General features: G+C 38.7%; 1 protein-coding gene across 2 annotated transcripts; it reads right to left on the reverse strand.

Moving 5' to 3' along the window:
• Window positions 1–256: 256 nt before the first annotated feature.
• supt6h (SPT6 homolog, histone chaperone and transcription elongation factor) lies at window positions 257–15,764 on the reverse strand. Of its 2 annotated transcripts, none has more exons than XM_047805691.1 (37): window positions 15,612–15,764; window positions 14,792–14,908; window positions 14,300–14,458; window positions 14,117–14,187; window positions 13,499–13,676; window positions 13,309–13,390; window positions 12,923–13,178; window positions 12,436–12,537; window positions 12,240–12,353; window positions 11,977–12,066; window positions 11,732–11,874; window positions 11,455–11,603; window positions 11,261–11,374; window positions 10,904–11,033; window positions 10,641–10,791; window positions 10,187–10,341; window positions 9,855–10,047; window positions 9,040–9,179; window positions 8,786–8,903; window positions 8,620–8,696; window positions 8,356–8,491; window positions 7,871–8,008; window positions 7,151–7,318; window positions 6,929–7,056; window positions 6,624–6,831; window positions 6,201–6,348; window positions 5,917–6,059; window positions 5,560–5,700; window positions 5,186–5,381; window positions 4,843–5,081; window positions 4,639–4,752; window positions 4,010–4,134; window positions 3,815–3,927; window positions 3,607–3,684; window positions 3,143–3,324; window positions 2,807–3,009; window positions 257–2,248 (listed from the first exon to the last, which is right to left on the reverse strand). In XM_047805691.1, exons 2-37 carry the CDS (start codon window positions 14,895–14,897, stop codon window positions 2,062–2,064), a joined length of 5,175 nt encoding a protein of 1,724 aa, XP_047661647.1. In that variant the 5' UTR covers window positions 14,898–14,908; window positions 15,612–15,764; the 3' UTR covers window positions 257–2,061. The 2 variants fall into 2 exon arrangements, with proteins under 2 accessions (XP_047661647.1, XP_027012804.1); XM_027157003.2 differs by having other exon boundaries at window positions 15,608–15,756.
• Window positions 15,765–15,964: the final 200 nt, after the last annotated feature.

A 15,964-nucleotide genomic window follows, 5' to 3' on the forward strand; every position in this document is an offset into this window, starting at 1 on the left:
AAAAGGAGAAAAAAGTTGTCAGTATGATACTTAAATCAATTTCTTTTAGGTTCCAACTAAAACCTATTTGGTAGCTGTTCTGTGATAGGGACGGACTGGCTCATGAGTGGGAAATGGCAAGGGACCAAACGGAGTAAACAAGGTGGAAAACTTCTTATAAGCCACACTAAAAATACTGAGAAGCACATAAACTTACATCTAGTATTAAATAAGCTTTTCCTCCAAAATATTGGATTCATGATAATACCAAAAACAGTTGTGAGAACATTGTAGGGTATTTAATTGATTAAACACTTACAAGATATTTAACCAGTGTGTATTCACAGCAAAATAAATTCTAACAATAATCCAAAGGCCATATTTTTTGTGTTCATATAGTAAACGTATGAGATGAAACCCAAACAAAAAACTTTTATTTATTTATTTATTTTTATGGGGGTGGGGTGGTTTGTTAAGAATAGTGATACGATCATATGTTTGGTTTTATAGCCTTTTCCCCTTCACCTTGCCTTAAACAGCATCAAACACTAAGAACACCAGAGCTTTAACAATACAATGTCAGGTCCTTTCAGTGACACTCTACACTCACTGTGCCATATGATCTCTGTAACGAAAGCAGTCAGACAGCTCGGTGGATTGCTTTTAAGAATTTTATCAGAGAAAAGAAATGAACATGATCTCAGCAGTGAAATATACTGAACAGCACATTCACATCTTCCCATTTAGGTCACACTAAACTCACATAACCAACCCCTGTACAGAAAACATGGCAGGGGGGGAGGGGGGGAGGGGGGAGACATATCGTTCCCTAAAATTCATTAACAGGAATAAAGGAAGGACTACACTACAGGCAGCTTCAGGGGAAATAATAACGACAAAATATTTATTAAAAAAAAAAAAAAAAAAAAAAAGTCATGAACTTATAAAACTAGAATGAACAGGTCTTGGTTTAAAATGAAGATTTAAAAAAAATGGTCACAGTATATGAGGAAATTGTCACACCAGGACACATTCTACTCATGATAAATAGTTCAAATTAATGCAGATTTCTCTGAATTGTTTTGCACAAAGGAGGATATAGAAATTATAAAGAAAATGTGCCTGTGGAAACCAAAAGGTTTGGTTTCTTAAAGGGAAAAAAAAACGGTCACAAAATATGCTCATGAACAAACGATACCTAGCTGAGATGAAGCACAGCAAGCCAAAAATAATGAATAAATTCAGTGAACTACCTCATACAATTCAAATTGGGGAGAAGGCAAGACTTCTGGCCCCAAATATTTCCTTAGTAAGTGTTACAGCAAACCTTTAACACATACTCCTAAGTACGGAAGTATCACAGTAGCCATAAATCGGTAAAGCTTCTTAACATACTCCAACACTGGCTTTTATACACATTATGCATTGAAACTTGTAGATTTGTGTGAGAGAGAGAACTGGAATCAAGACACGTTATCTGGTCTTATCTCTTCTTAATGCTGTCTTTGACAACATAAAACATTAACACTGATTTAAGTGCATCTTGTAACAAGCACCTCACACTTTTATATGGGTGTGTAACTTATTTCCAACTTCCCTGTTAAAATGTCATAACGTGTCTCATAGCATTGAGGCTGATACCACAGGTCCGTTTTATTTATTAGGATGCATTATATAAAGAGTGAATAGCTCTCCATTTAGTGACGTAGACCTGAACTAGCCAGCTCTCAACTCAACAACATGCAGCAATTCCACAGAGCTTGTCCACCATGTGTTTTTTTTTTGTGTCTGTTTTATTCAGTCTCTTAAAAAACCTCAACAAAAACAAGAATAGAGGGCGTGCACAGCTGTGCTCCTTTCGAAAGGAAAGAAAAAAGAGAAACACCACAGGTCCGTTTCCTGATTTCGGTTTGTCATTTCTGTCGAGTTTGTCTCACTAGTTCTCACTGACTGCTTTTCATAATGAAACACTTGGAGCAGTGAAAAACTGAGCAAATATTAACAAAGCACATGATGAGAAAGAGACATGAGGATGTAATGAATGTGGAGGATTTGTTTTTGCAATGAGGATGTGTTAAAGATCTATCGGTCCATTTCATCCAGCAGTGGTGTGGCGTCTCCGGCAATGGACATCGGCGTGCTCTCGATCATGGGGCTTGGTGAAGGCCGTGGCGTTACGCGAGATGCCTTCTTTCGTCTTTCAGCCTCCTTCTCCTGCAGCCACTGTTCAGCCATTTTACCCCAATCCACAGCTGTGTGACTAGTTGGTCTGGAAAGATATCAGCACACAATTTTCCAAGATTAGGATGTCTCTGGGATCAGTTAAATGACTGTCAACGAGCTACGGGCCTAACAATGATTTGTCAAATAATGATTTGTGATTTAAGCATGTAATGTGTATTATGATGCACTGCTATATGCATTCTTATACCTGAGCTTTTCCATCAGACTCTCTGCAAATTACCCATAATGCTCCACACTGTAGGCTTTTTTCCAATAATCAAGCTATGCTAAATTCGGAAACAAGCACCATACCTCAGTTGGAACTAAAAATATGCAACACCATTGACTGCATTTAGGTCTGTGCCATTAATAACACACTGTCTTGTGTGTACTAATTCATTACATGAGTGAGAAGTGAGGAAACTCCAGTGTCATTTTTTTAAATTTAAATACTTATTCTCTTAAATCTTTCTCCCATAACCCACACCTGCTTACTCAAGCAAGGTTATGCGATGTAGCTTTAGCTGAACTACTGTTTTAAATCAAGTTACACAGCAGAATATTATAGATCTTTATAGAAGGCTCTAAAATGTCAGTCACTCACTTTGGCTGTGGTGTCCGAACCCTGGATGAAGAAGAGGATGACGACGGTGTTGATGAAGGGTGTTGGTGGTGACTGTGGGAAGATTGTGGTGTGCTGCTGGGATACTGTGGTGTGCTCATGGTCTGCTGTTGGCCAGGGGTAGTGTACGAGTAGCTGGGTGTCATCATTGGTGTCGCAATAGGCTGCTGTGGTGTTGCAAACACCTGCAAGTCCACAAAAAAGGAAAAAGAAAAGCAAAGTGTATTAAAATATAAGAAATGAAACAGACTAATGCCTATAAGATTGTATGCTCATTTGTGGTGAGGTAAATATTGTTACAGGGTTTGATATGCATACATGATAAGCACTGCTGCTGCCTCCTCCTCCTGCACTGCTGCCTCCACTGTAACCATACTGGCTTGAGCCCCACTGTGCTGGAGTAGTGTTAGGATTTTGGCCTTGACCTGTTACCGCTGCTATAGCGTTAAACATCTGTGATGTCACATTCCTGGGCAGAGCATTGACGGCCCGGGTTAGGTCTAAAAGAGAAAGACAAAAAGAAAATCAGGTTAAATATTAAGTGGACGGGGTTTAGATAAAGGCTGTGGGGGCTTAATTAAAACCGTATTCTAACTTAAACTTTTTAAGTCTGAGCACCGTAGCAGGTGCAAACTCACTTAATTGGTATACAAGTCTTGTAATATTTGTGCCTTTTCCCCACAGATTGTGTGTGTGTGCGCGTGTGTGTGTGTGTCTGTATAACATGTTCCCAGAGGTTTAAAAATGTACAGACCTAACAATTCTTAAAGTGTAGCACTGACCTGCAAAGTTAATGTTGGCTGGAGTTGCATTCACAGATGCTGGTGTGCGCATTCTGCTGCTACTGCTGGGCGTAACTCCTTCAGACACACATTCACACAGGTGAAAATACAAAATACATATTTGTGTACTAAATAATAAACACCACAGACAGTTACTCAATTTGGAAAATCAGCCCAGATTAAAGGTCACACAAGAGCCGTCACTGACCTGGCACAGGCTCCTGGTAGTGATCTTTAAACCAGCGGAAAAGTCCATTGACTGTGGGGAATATTTGTGACCGGTACCTGAATCCATCTGGCGTGATGGTCACATACTCTATCCTGCAGTCAAAGCAACCATAGGTTTGACGTTTGTAAACTTGTAAAAGTGAACAGCAAGTTTTATGTTTTAAGCTAGACATACCTTGGCTTCCCTCTAGGCTGGTATCCTAACAGGAACTTTCCTGGTAGGTCTCTGCAGGCCGAAACATAGTAAGGGATGAACGTGGGCTTCTCTTTCTTTGCCTTTATAAGGATCTCCTCCATTTTCTGCACAACAGGATAAATAAAAGTCAAAAACGTTACATGACACAGTCAAATAGAGAACATACTACAGATGTGTTTTAATTTCTTTGACGGTTCAAGGTTGTATACACACACGTGCCTGACTAGTGTCTATAGAATTCAGTGATATAACTGTAATACAGTAGTGTTGTGTAGAACACTTCTATCACTGTATAACTCAATATATTTTGCTAAATTCTATTAGAGCTTCCGAAAATTAACACATGCTTTCAAAGCTATAGTTGCCAATGTTTTTGTAAACCCCAAGTTCATTTCACTCACCACTACTGTAAACAATTATAAGAAATGTATATCATGACACAATGTCTGTACAAATTTTCATTTTGATTTTTAAACACGTGTTACTTTCTTGCAACATAATTAACATTAATGATAAATGTTAACATTAAACATAAATAAATGTTTAAAAAAAGGTTTGTTCATGCATTTATTGTATTATGCTTAATCATTTATCACTCAGTATCACACCTTCCTATCTCCACCATTGCAGTCTTGGAAGTACTTGTGACTAAGCAGATCCCGAGCAAAAGCAGCCATGGGCTGCACATAACGGGCAGTGATTTCATCAAGATCTTCAAACTCCTGCAAAGAATACTCCTAGTCAGTACAAGAAAAATGTCATGAGTTAAGAAACTGTAGCAGATTCCTCCACACAATATCTGACAAGTTCACCTCATTGTTAATCCACAGTGTGTGTCCCAAGCTGAAGGCATTCTCTTTGCCCTCCTCTCGTATATCTACATGCTGGTAGATCCCTTCTGCTACCTTCCAGGTGACAGTCAGATGGTTCTCCCCTTTACTGCTCGGTCTGATCACAACATCACCCTGATCCATCGTCTCCATCATCTTCTCTGCCTGCTTGAAGTTAATGTTGTGGAACGAAGGGTGGGCAATGACACGCTTAATATAAGCTATGAAAGAGAAAGAGACAAACACGATCACATATTTACGAATCTGAGGAACCACCTTGCTTTTTGTAGCATCACTTAAATAAATCATTAGATGAGAGTCTTACTGGTCCTTTGTTGTTTCTTCTTATGCTCTTCATCTTTTTTGACATCTTCAGCTTCAGCATCAAAATCATAGTAGGTGTCCTTGGGAAGCTTCCACTCGTTGTTCTTGTCACTGAGGTCAGATGTCCTACAGGTGAGGTCTACGTTGAACTTCTCGATGTCAATCTTCATGATACGACAATGGACCGTCATGCCAACCTAAAGACAAAGAACTGTGAGCTACTGTAGGTTGAGTAAGGATGAACATGTAGTTACTAACAATCTGCCAACTCTACTTCACAACTGGTGAAACTTCCTTAAATACAGTTAACTGCTTTTAACATATTTCTCATTGCAGTTAATATATATTAAAAGAGAAATGAATGAAAATACTCACCTTGACCCTCTCTTCAGGATGCTTAACAACCTTGTCTGAAAGGAACTTAGTGGGGATGAAACCCATGACACCGTTATCTAGACGACTTCTCACACCGATAGCCTGTCCAGGACAGGAGCCACTGTCAAAGTGATTCCAGACCTGAGGAAGAGGGAAAAAAAAGGTTTGTTTATTTGTTTATGACCATTTTCACACAATTTCTTATGCTCCTTTTAGGGCACAGATTTAAGAAATAAAGAGCATCATATTATACCTTTAATCACTCCTTAAATCAAACAATTTACATAACTTAAATTGCTTATTAAAATTTGAAAAGGTGAAGAAGAAAAAAAAAGTACAGAAGAGAATGTTCCACACCTCACTGAGCTCAGGGAAGTTGTCCTGCTGGCAAAAGGGACATTGCCACAGACCAGTCTCATCATTACGAATGGCCTGGTCATAACTTTCCCCTTGAGGCCGTCTGTGAGCGATGCCAGTTACGACACTGGTTATTAGCTTACCTATGTACATATGAGAAGGGTACAGGAAAATAAATAACATGGATTTCTTCAAAAAATTTAAATCCAAAATGGTTTTTGATTATAATTGATTCTAATTCAAGACTTTCAAGTCCATCGCTGGGTCAGCGGTATAGCGCCTACCGATATAGAAGGTTTCAGGGGTCTCCTTAGTGAGCAGGTTAAAGACCTCCTCTGTGTTGGGTGGTCTGTATGGAGCCCGCAAATCTTTATACCTACAGCTGAGTTCAGCACGGATATCATACAGTGTGATTCCCTTATTGCCGTAACCCTGAGAAACATGAAGGAAAAAATTCTTTAGTGCTTACACGTTTTTAAATAAATGCATTGATGGTTTTCTTTTTAATAACTTTAATAAAAAAATTGTCCATCGCTGGGTCAGCATGGAGTGTAATGAAATCATTAATATGTTTCTAAATGTTTTCTTCGAGGTCATGCATTTAGAAACATATTAATGATTTCATTACACTCCATAAATCCCCAGTCTTATAATCATGCATATAATCTTACTGTATGAAAGAGCTGTATTATCTGTTACTGACTCACCTGTCTCTCCAACTCCTCAGCAAATGCGTCCAGGTCCAGGTCCTTTAGTCTCTCTGGGTTCTCCAGAATCTCCTCCAAAGCTCCTGCAGGATTTGCATCTTCTGCTGACTCATCATACTCCAGGGCATCCACTGCCATTTTACGAGCCCACTCATAAGTCTCGGGATGAACACGAGAGCCATCCAGAACCTCAATGTAGGAGTCGGTGCTACGGAGTGAAATAAAGACACTTCGGGTTACTTTTCAGATCTACACCAAATTAAACCAAAGGAAGGTCAGATCTAAACACATTAGAATTAGGTTACCTGTCTCCAAGGGAAGCAGTGTCAATTTTGATAAATCCAGCGCAGTTAATAAAGACTTTAGGTCCCATATGGCACATTGTGACCAACTGCGTCCGGTTTTCCAATCGAGTGTTGTTCTGTTTAAGAATCTGTTGAAAAGATAAAAGTTAACCAAATTTGAAAACCAGAGAATCCGTATAGTGTAGCATATATTTAGCACTACATTTTAGAGAGAACACTTGCCTTAAGTAGATGTGATCCTTTTCTTGGTCCTAAGCCACAGACATATTGAACCATGCTCTGCATGTAAGGATGAGCAATGGCCCTGTTCACGTCTACACCAACTTCGTTCACACGATTAATAAACTCACAGTAAAGTGCACTGAGTAACTCCTCCTTCACCACATGCTCCTGAAAGTTATAACAGTGACCAGTTATGAGAACACAAACAACTGAATTACAACATTCACCTACCCTTTATCGCACCCATCACATAATTCATAGAAATAAAAATAAAAGTAAATATGTATACGTTGCATGGATAAAATTGTAGCACAATTTTTTTTTTTTTACATACAATTCTCAGAATACAAATTAGAGCTAGTTTGTTTAGCTTTCCCAGTCAGTACAAACAAGAATATTTATCTCGCAAAAAATACTACATTTATTTCAACTCTTAAAAAATCCTGTAAAATCAAGCAAGCCAGTTATTGTAGCCTCAAAATGGAAATAACAAAATTCACATCTGCAACAATTTTTAGAATTTTTTTTCTCACCTAGCAGAAATGGTCATTAAAAAAATCTAAACAGAACTCTGTGTATATCACACAACTCAGAGTGACCATCACATTAATGTTTTACAAACGATCAGTTTACAACTAATCCTAAATATAAATATTAGTCCAAAATATATTATATTACAACTTGTGTGGATATATTATCTACCGCTTAGAAGTACAATACCTGTAGTGGATGCATTTTAAGGCACAGGATGTCCTCGTCACTGCTGCACACCTGTGCAAACTCCACCAGTGGGTCCTGAATCTTTCGGGCAACAGACACAGCCTGGCGTAGAAGAGGAGGGTAGTCCCTAAAGTCCGCCTACACCAGAGAAATAGTGCATGAGCAGCGGCTTTTGGATGTTTGTAATTCACTTGACGGATATCTATTGTTATTGAAGCCAAAGAATTATTTATTACTTATTATTTATCCTGACGACGTGTAATTATGAATTCTTCAGTCGAACAAAATTTGTAAATAAAGCTAGAGTTAAAGCAGTGAAATTATTCCTTTAAAGAGATGGGACTTCTTTAAATAAAATAAAAAAATGTAACTCAATGGTGCAAGTTGAAAAGGTGATGAAATTCTTGCCTGTGGTTATCACACACACAAAATTGATGCAGATTACAGTGATTACAAAGAAAATCTAAGTATATCTTTTGAGTCACCTCAGACTTTCTGCTATTCATATACAGTGTGGCTAACTCGTTGTCCACCAACTCGACCCCCACAGCGGGCAGTGACGAATCTTGCTCCAATTCACTGACAGTACGCTTGATGTCCTCCATCAGCATGTGTGCATCACTGCAGGGAAAACAGTGCAGAATCATTGCTGACTGATGCACAGTTAACACTCACACAAGAAGAGAGCAATATGTATTGATATCAATCTGCTAAAGCTCCAGGGTAAAAAAATAAAGAAGCAAAAATACCGATTTTCACCAGCAACAGCCACCACATGGGGTTTCTTACTGAGAAGAAACTTCTTCAGATTTTCAATGTCTTGAAGCTGTTGAGATGTAATATATTGTTAAATTATTTTAAGAATATTAAGTTTGCAAAGTGGTAAAAAATGATTATAGCCTTTGAGTGTTTCACCTTTTTCTCCCGTTCTTCCTCCCTCCATGCATTCCTCCTTTTTAAGAAGTAAGGAAGTCTGAGGAAGTCCACAACTTCTCCTTCACCATTAATCAGAGCACAGAATACTGGTGTGTCTCTGTAGAAATACACACATGCAAAATATTTGAATGTCCACAAAATTTAATTATGTCCATAGGCATGGCAGCGAATACATTTGTAACAAACCCCTAGAAAATCACACTTTTTTTTTTAACCCTATAAACAGACAGTACCTGCCGGAAGCAAAGGCCACTCCTAAGACGCGGATTCCTTTGCCTTGAGTGTCATCCATTAGGTCATCATCCTCCTCCACCTGCTGGTCCGGCCTATAAGGAGCCACCTTCAGCCAGTTATAGAGCTTCCTGCAGCATGACTGCATCACAGAGCAGAAACATCACTACAATTGAATAACGTTTCAAAATGTAAACATCTGATTACGTCTGCAGATCAATCATCACTGCACAAGAAACTCTGGCATTAGTAAAAGAGCTAACAATGGTTTCAAATGGCATGAGCATTAGTATGTACTGCACTTGATGGTACACATTGGTAAGCCTAATAGCTTTGTTCATTGGTAAGTGGCTTCATGACTTTCTGAAAGGACTGATAATTCTGGGTCACAAATGAAGGAAATTAAGTTATATGAGGAGCAATGAGATGATGCAGTGCTGATGAGATCACAGCCTCTATGTATTATACATAGTATAGGGGGGCACGGTGGCTTAGTGGTTAGCACGTCCCGGTCCAAAGACATGCATGGTAGGGTGATTGGCATCTCTGGAAAATTGCCCGTAGTGTGATTGCGTGAGTGAATGAGTATGTGTGTGTGCCCTGCGATGGGTTGGCACTCCGTCCAGGGTGTATCCTGCCTTGATGCCCGATGACGCCTGAGATAGGCACAGGCTCCCCGTGACCCGAGAAGTTCGGATAAGCGGTAGAAAATGAATGAATGAAGAAATAATATAGTATAATTATACTAACTTGTGTGCGAGATATCTTGTATCTGAATTTGCAGAAGGTAAAACATCTATAAGCACTATAAACTGACCTTAACAATGTTTTCCTTGGCCTCAGCAATGAGTTTGTTTTTCAGCTCCTTGGCCATCTGTGGATAAAGGAACTGCTGGAGGGACCGTTCGATGGCCAGGGTTCTCTGTTTATTCCACTCCTGCACCTGGTGACTGAACTCATCTCTATAGTAGAACTGCTTTATCTCATCAAAGTAGGTCTGATCGCCATAGCTGCAATGGAAGGAACAACAAAGAAAAAAGGGTGAAAAAGATAATTAGCTGTATTACAGTTTTACTTCATTGTAATACTGCACAATTTTAAATGATCTGTTAAATCAAGCAGGTACAGAATAGATAGAAAAGGTTTTACCCTTTAACTCCAACTAGGTCAATGCTGATGTCTATAGTGAGTAGTCCCTCATCTTCTGCTAAGCACATCTTCAGGAACTGATCTCCATTTAGCTCTTTCACAGCCTTGTTCTTTAAGTATTTGAAGGAATATGCATAATGTGCCTCGTCTACATCCTGGAACACACAAAAAAAAAAACCTTAAATCTTTAATCACAAAATCTACAATTTTCTGTGTGAAATTCATACACCATTGAATGTGTCCTTTAAAAAATATACAATTTTATAATTTTATAAAAGTAAAACATATTGCTGATTGAAAAGCATTATAATGAGATCATAAAAGAAAAAAAACTTCCCCGTATTGTTAGAAAATTTAATTATTAATGCTTGTGCAGTATTTGACAAAACAATCATAACTGTTTGTTTCAAATATGGACAAACCTATTTACATGATAAAGTCTTAAAGCTTTTACCTTTTTGCCTTTTTTAGTGGGCTTGATGTTAATCTTGGCCCTTTCCTGGAAGGTCTGTCTTAGGACATGCCTGACCAGAGGTTCACGGGCAATTTGCATGGCGACCATGTAGCGTGTGCCCTCAAGAACAGTTTCTGATGTGCTAAATTGGCTGTAAACACCAAAATAAACATGCATTATTTTGCTACAGTTCCTGTAACTGCAAGCAACTATATGAAAAAGCAGTATTCATTTTGTAAGTCAAGGTGACTCTTGGTTGTTACCTGCATATATAGTCCTTAGCCAGCTCCAATGGCTCTGCAGGGAACTGCTCAGTCTCGTGTCGCTGATAACTGTCACGCAAATTTTCACCAAACTGCTCAGGAGTGAGACCAAACTTCTTGGCCAGTCCATCTGAAAAGCCACAAAAATAGCCAGTATAATTATTTTACATTCATTTTCAGCATGCACATGCCTCTAAAGACATCCTGATGCTATGCAATATAATTTATCCATAAAACAATGTGTTAAAGTGTGCATAAAATTACACAATTTCTGCACATAATAGATTCCAATATATCAGCATAATCAGAATATTATTAGATTAAAAAAAATCCCTCCCATCTGGCATAATCACAGACCAAGTCCTGCAGCCTGGCAGATGCTGTACATGTCTCTACGGGAGGCTTGCTTCAAATCCGGCCCCTTCTGCTCCGCTTCCTCTTCCTCCTCTTCTTCCACCTCAGCTTCCTCACCTGGTATAACCAAAAGTCAGTATCACATTGATATCCATATATTTTCAGGAACGCAATATTCTATCGTAACGTGGTTGTACCATCTTCCTCAGACACTTCCTTGATCTTCTTCAGTTTTTTCTTGGTGGCTTTGTTTGCGTTCTGCATCCTGGGGATGTCTCGTCCATAATAGAGCAAAAAGTGGTTGTAAACGTCACTCAACTCTTCTATAGACTGGACATCTTTTAGCCTACAATTTAAAAAATAAAAAACAGGGGGTTTGACATCAGAGCAATATAAAGGCATAAATGTTACATCTGTACATATACATTAATAAAACATTCATTCATAAATATTCCCTTTACTCCATCCGCGTACCTTTCCATGTCAGCTGTGTCCAGTGGACGTATAGCATCAGCCAGTGGCTTATCAGGGTCAGCTGAGATCTGTTCAAACTGATACGACTGCATTCTCTGAAATAGTCGTGTTAGGTTCTGCTTACGTGTCCTCAGCTGGGTCCACTGAGGAAAAAGACACGCAATTCAAAGTAAAAACAATACTACTATACATGAACAACACAAACCATGCAATATAAGTGATGTAAAATAGAACAGTAAGCTTACCTTCTCGTCCCATTGCCACACCTTCCACAAATCATTAATGTTGAGCTCTGGTTCAACATATTCCTTCCTGTAGAAAGCAATAAATGGCACCTGCAAGATGAAAAAGAGAGGAAAAGGACAGTAGACATTAAGAGGATTATAAATAACGCGCCAGACAATTCAGCAAGCACATATCGGCTAGGGAGATTCTACTCGGAAACAAACATAACCTGTTTTTAAATATAGATTTATTTCAATAAATTGTTGTTTCATAAAAACGGCACCTCAAAGTGCTGGTTCCTCATAAAGTTGAGCGCCTCCTTGATCTTAGCAATGGTACTGGGGCCTCTCCTGCTAAAGTTAGTGGTGGTTCCACGGTCCAGGTAGTCTGTGCTCTCCTAGAATGTAGGCAAATAGGTATAATTACCACAGACAACTGCAGGATTTAAATACATTCAAAAACAAGGAGCTTTACAATACCTGCATGGATATAGTGGGTGTAGAGAAAGCATTTCTGTAGATCCATTCAGCCTCTTCCTCTAGTTCCTCATCCTCAGCAGGCTTCACAGGAATAGTGCGCAACTGCAGGCCACAATCACAGACAATCATTTTCTACTGACTTTAGGCAAATAAAACATCATAATTAATTGACTTAAGTTTCCATATATCTAAAAAATAAACATAATGATTATAGCAAATGATGTCAAAATAGGATTGACATTTATCATTCATTTCTTTTACACTGAATGTTTTTCTTTGACTTGTCATCAGCTATGCATAAATGTATGCAGACATGTTTGCAACTGTCTTAAGGACGTCTCACGTTGTAGCTGAATGTCTGAGCCAAGTATCTAATTAAACATCCTTAATTGTATACTTTAAAACTGTGATCTCTATAATATACCACAGAATTCAAATTGCTGATACAAGCTGGTAATATACATTTAATTTTACTGTACAAACCCACCTGGAACCTCTCAGGCATATCTGTGGAACGTATTTCATTGTCTTGGTCAGTCATGTGACTGCTCTCCAGCTCACTGGGTTCGTAGATCTCGAAGATGCTACGGCGGCCCACTCTCCTCTTTGTCTGCTTCTTTGGTCGTTCCCATGCTTCATCATCTTGATCCTCCTCTTCCTCCTCGGCATGAGCGTATGTGTCAGGATCAAACTCAGCAAAGTCGAAGTCTCCACCAAAGATATCTTGGGCCTCTTGTAAAGCACTTAAAAACGTGGAATAAAGTGTCAATTAGTCTCTTAAAAGAAAACTATTATAAATGTCACTTAAAAGAAAACTATTATTTTCTAAAAAGAACAGTATACTTTACTTATGTACATGGTATGATTACTTACGCATCAGTATAGCCAGTAAACTTCTTTCCCTTCTTTTTGGTGATGGGCTGTCCATCATCATCCACAATAAAATCATCAATGTCTGTACAGGTCAAGCACAACATAATCAGCATTAATACCAGCATAAACAGCAGAACTGTCATTATGCTATTCAATCATGTATGCCACATACTACTTCATAATACTTAACCTGATTCCTCTCCGTCTTCTTCCTCTTCATCATCCCCAGGGTGCAGTGCTTCACCACCTTCACCAACATCTTCCCCGTCTCCATCACCATCCCTGGTAAAGATCTCATCTGCAATCTGGTCTTTCTCATCATCTTCACCATCATCATCCATTGTTCTCACACGTGAGTACTTCTTTTTCTGTATAGGTGAAGATGATATCAAGGTCACTTCAGTGACACAAACAGTATTATAGAGAGCACAAGGAGGGTCGCCAAGCTGCCTTGAGCTAGAGCTTTCATCTGCAACTGCTTATCTGTGTTGAGATACCAACCAGTCTGTCTGGATAAGGGCATCTGCCATATGCCATAACTGTAAATGATGTTAATGTATTTTATGCAAAATCATGATAAAATTCTAGTTTTAGTCATATATTAAATATTTATATAACGTATGACACCACATGCAAAACAGGAAATTATGACGTCACTCGTTGCCTTTGACATGGTAATAAAGACTTAATCATATAAACAAATTGACCTCTGGGTTCTTTTCTTAACCCGTTTCATGTTTATGTACAAGCTTTACCACATATAGGCATCATGAGCATGGTAGCGGAACTAAAGCTTCTGCGGACCCACCCTCTTCATTTTAACCCCCAAGTTTTCTTCAATAAGATCCAGATCATCATCGTCCAGAAGGTCATCATAATCTAGAAGAGAAAAAAAGTTTGCACCAGTGAGCTACAAATAAAACACCAAACAAAATACAGCTTGTGTATTAGCTTTTCTGAAAAGCCCAAAACAATCATAACTAATACTTACCACGTTTCCTGCGTCGATGCCGGACCTCCTCTCCTGAATCACTGTCTCCACCTCCACTTCTATTCTCCTCCTCCTCCTCTTCCTCCTCATTGTCATCATCAATAAGTCCTCTCAGGTTTCCATGTTCATCTTGATCTTCTGTGTTCTCATCTTCCTCTTCTAACAAAACAAACAAGCAAACAAACAAAAAACAAAACACCCCCAACAAAACAGGGAAAGACACGTGGTTACAGTTACACATATTAAAGCATATTATATACAGATCACAAAATTGTACATACATACAGATGCAGGTGGAACAATTACACATTTTCGAATTTTAATATCAACACAAAAGCTTATATATCTTGTAGATCTGGGCTAAAAATTATTAAGTGATACGTGGTACGTGTAAGAAAAAAAATGACTAAAAAGCCTGATGTCAGATTCAAGCAGTACATTTAGATGTAAAAAGGCTAAAAAAAAAGAAAGAAAGAAAAAAAGAACTCTTACCATCATCATCGTCTTCCATAAACCTCTGTGTCTTCTTGGGCTTCAGATCCTTCTCCTCAAACTCCTCCTCAGACTCCTCCGCCTCGCTTTCAATGAAGTCTGACATGTCTGCAAGGGCTATTAAGAGATTTACACACAAAACCCTTTAAAAACAACGTATTTTAAAAACAGCAGCACTAAAAACCTGAAGCAGATCCCTTATGGTTTTGACTCAGAAGTACTGGTTTGTTTCAGGGACGGAGCAGGTTCCCACTACTTGATTATTGTCAACAGAGCGTCGATCTGACCGAGTAAACCCCGTTTATCTACTAATAACGGGCTATTAACGGTTAACATAAAACATTCGCACTGAAAAATCTGTGCTTCAGACATTTCTGACTTCAATATTTCTCAATATTTCTTATGTCATTACAAAGAAGCTGAAGATTGTGTTTCTTGACGCAGACGAATGTTTTACATACAACGTAAAGGCACTGACGTTAGCTGGCTACATAATGAACTATGTATATGGGTAATATGACAAAATAGGCAGGATAAAGACAAATAAATCAAGATGATCCTGGTGAGTTGGTTAGGAAACTAACAATTTTTCGCCCGATCAGCTCTAATTTACCCAAAGAATAGATTTCCCAGCGCAGTGCGACAGCAGAGAGGAAGTGTTAGCATGTGCTAGCTTGTGTTAGCATGTGCTAGAAAGACAACAAGGCCTTCAGCGGCATAGCTAACACAGATAGTTACTTAAACAAGGATAAAATCAACATTTATATACAAACTAAACTGGATTCGGCGTCTTTAAAATGTAATTCTGTAACTTACTTACGTTCCCCTGCGGTGTGGGCCCCTTAAAAACTTGAAAAGATTCCTTTAGGATAAAAAGCTGAACGTTTCAGAGAACTAACAAAACGCTGCGTGATTTTGCTTCCGCTCAGCAATATGTAACATCCGGTCCAGACTGAAAACTGTAAAATGCACGTTAGATTAATTGATGTTTTCGGTATGGCCACACGAATGAAACTCGGATTAACAGCGATTACATACAAATTTAAAGTGAAATGGACTAACTAATATATACATATTATAGACATTTTCCCACTGAGATATGAAACAATGACGGATAGGTTAAGGCAGGCACGTCAACGGCGCCGCCATATTGGAAAGGGCAACTCATTAATG

Source organism: Tachysurus fulvidraco, chromosome 21, assembly GCF_022655615.1.
Source record: "Tachysurus fulvidraco isolate hzauxx_2018 chromosome 21, HZAU_PFXX_2.0, whole genome shotgun sequence".
NCBI classification, from domain to species: domain Eukaryota; kingdom Metazoa; phylum Chordata; class Actinopteri; order Siluriformes; family Bagridae; genus Tachysurus; species Tachysurus fulvidraco.

Coding starts and splice junctions, on each gene's coding strand:
- supt6h (XM_047805691.1), bottom strand. CDS start 14,897: ATGTCAGACTTCATTGAAAGCGAGGCGGAGGAGTCTGAGGAGGAGTTT. Junction 13,179..13,308: donor TTTACTGGCTATACTGATGC/GTAAGTAATCAT, acceptor CACGTTTTTAAG/TGCTTTACAAGAGGCCCAAG. Junction 10,048..10,186: donor GACCTAGTTGGAGTTAAAGG/GTAAAACCTTTT, acceptor CTTCCATTGCAG/CTATGGCGATCAGACCTACT.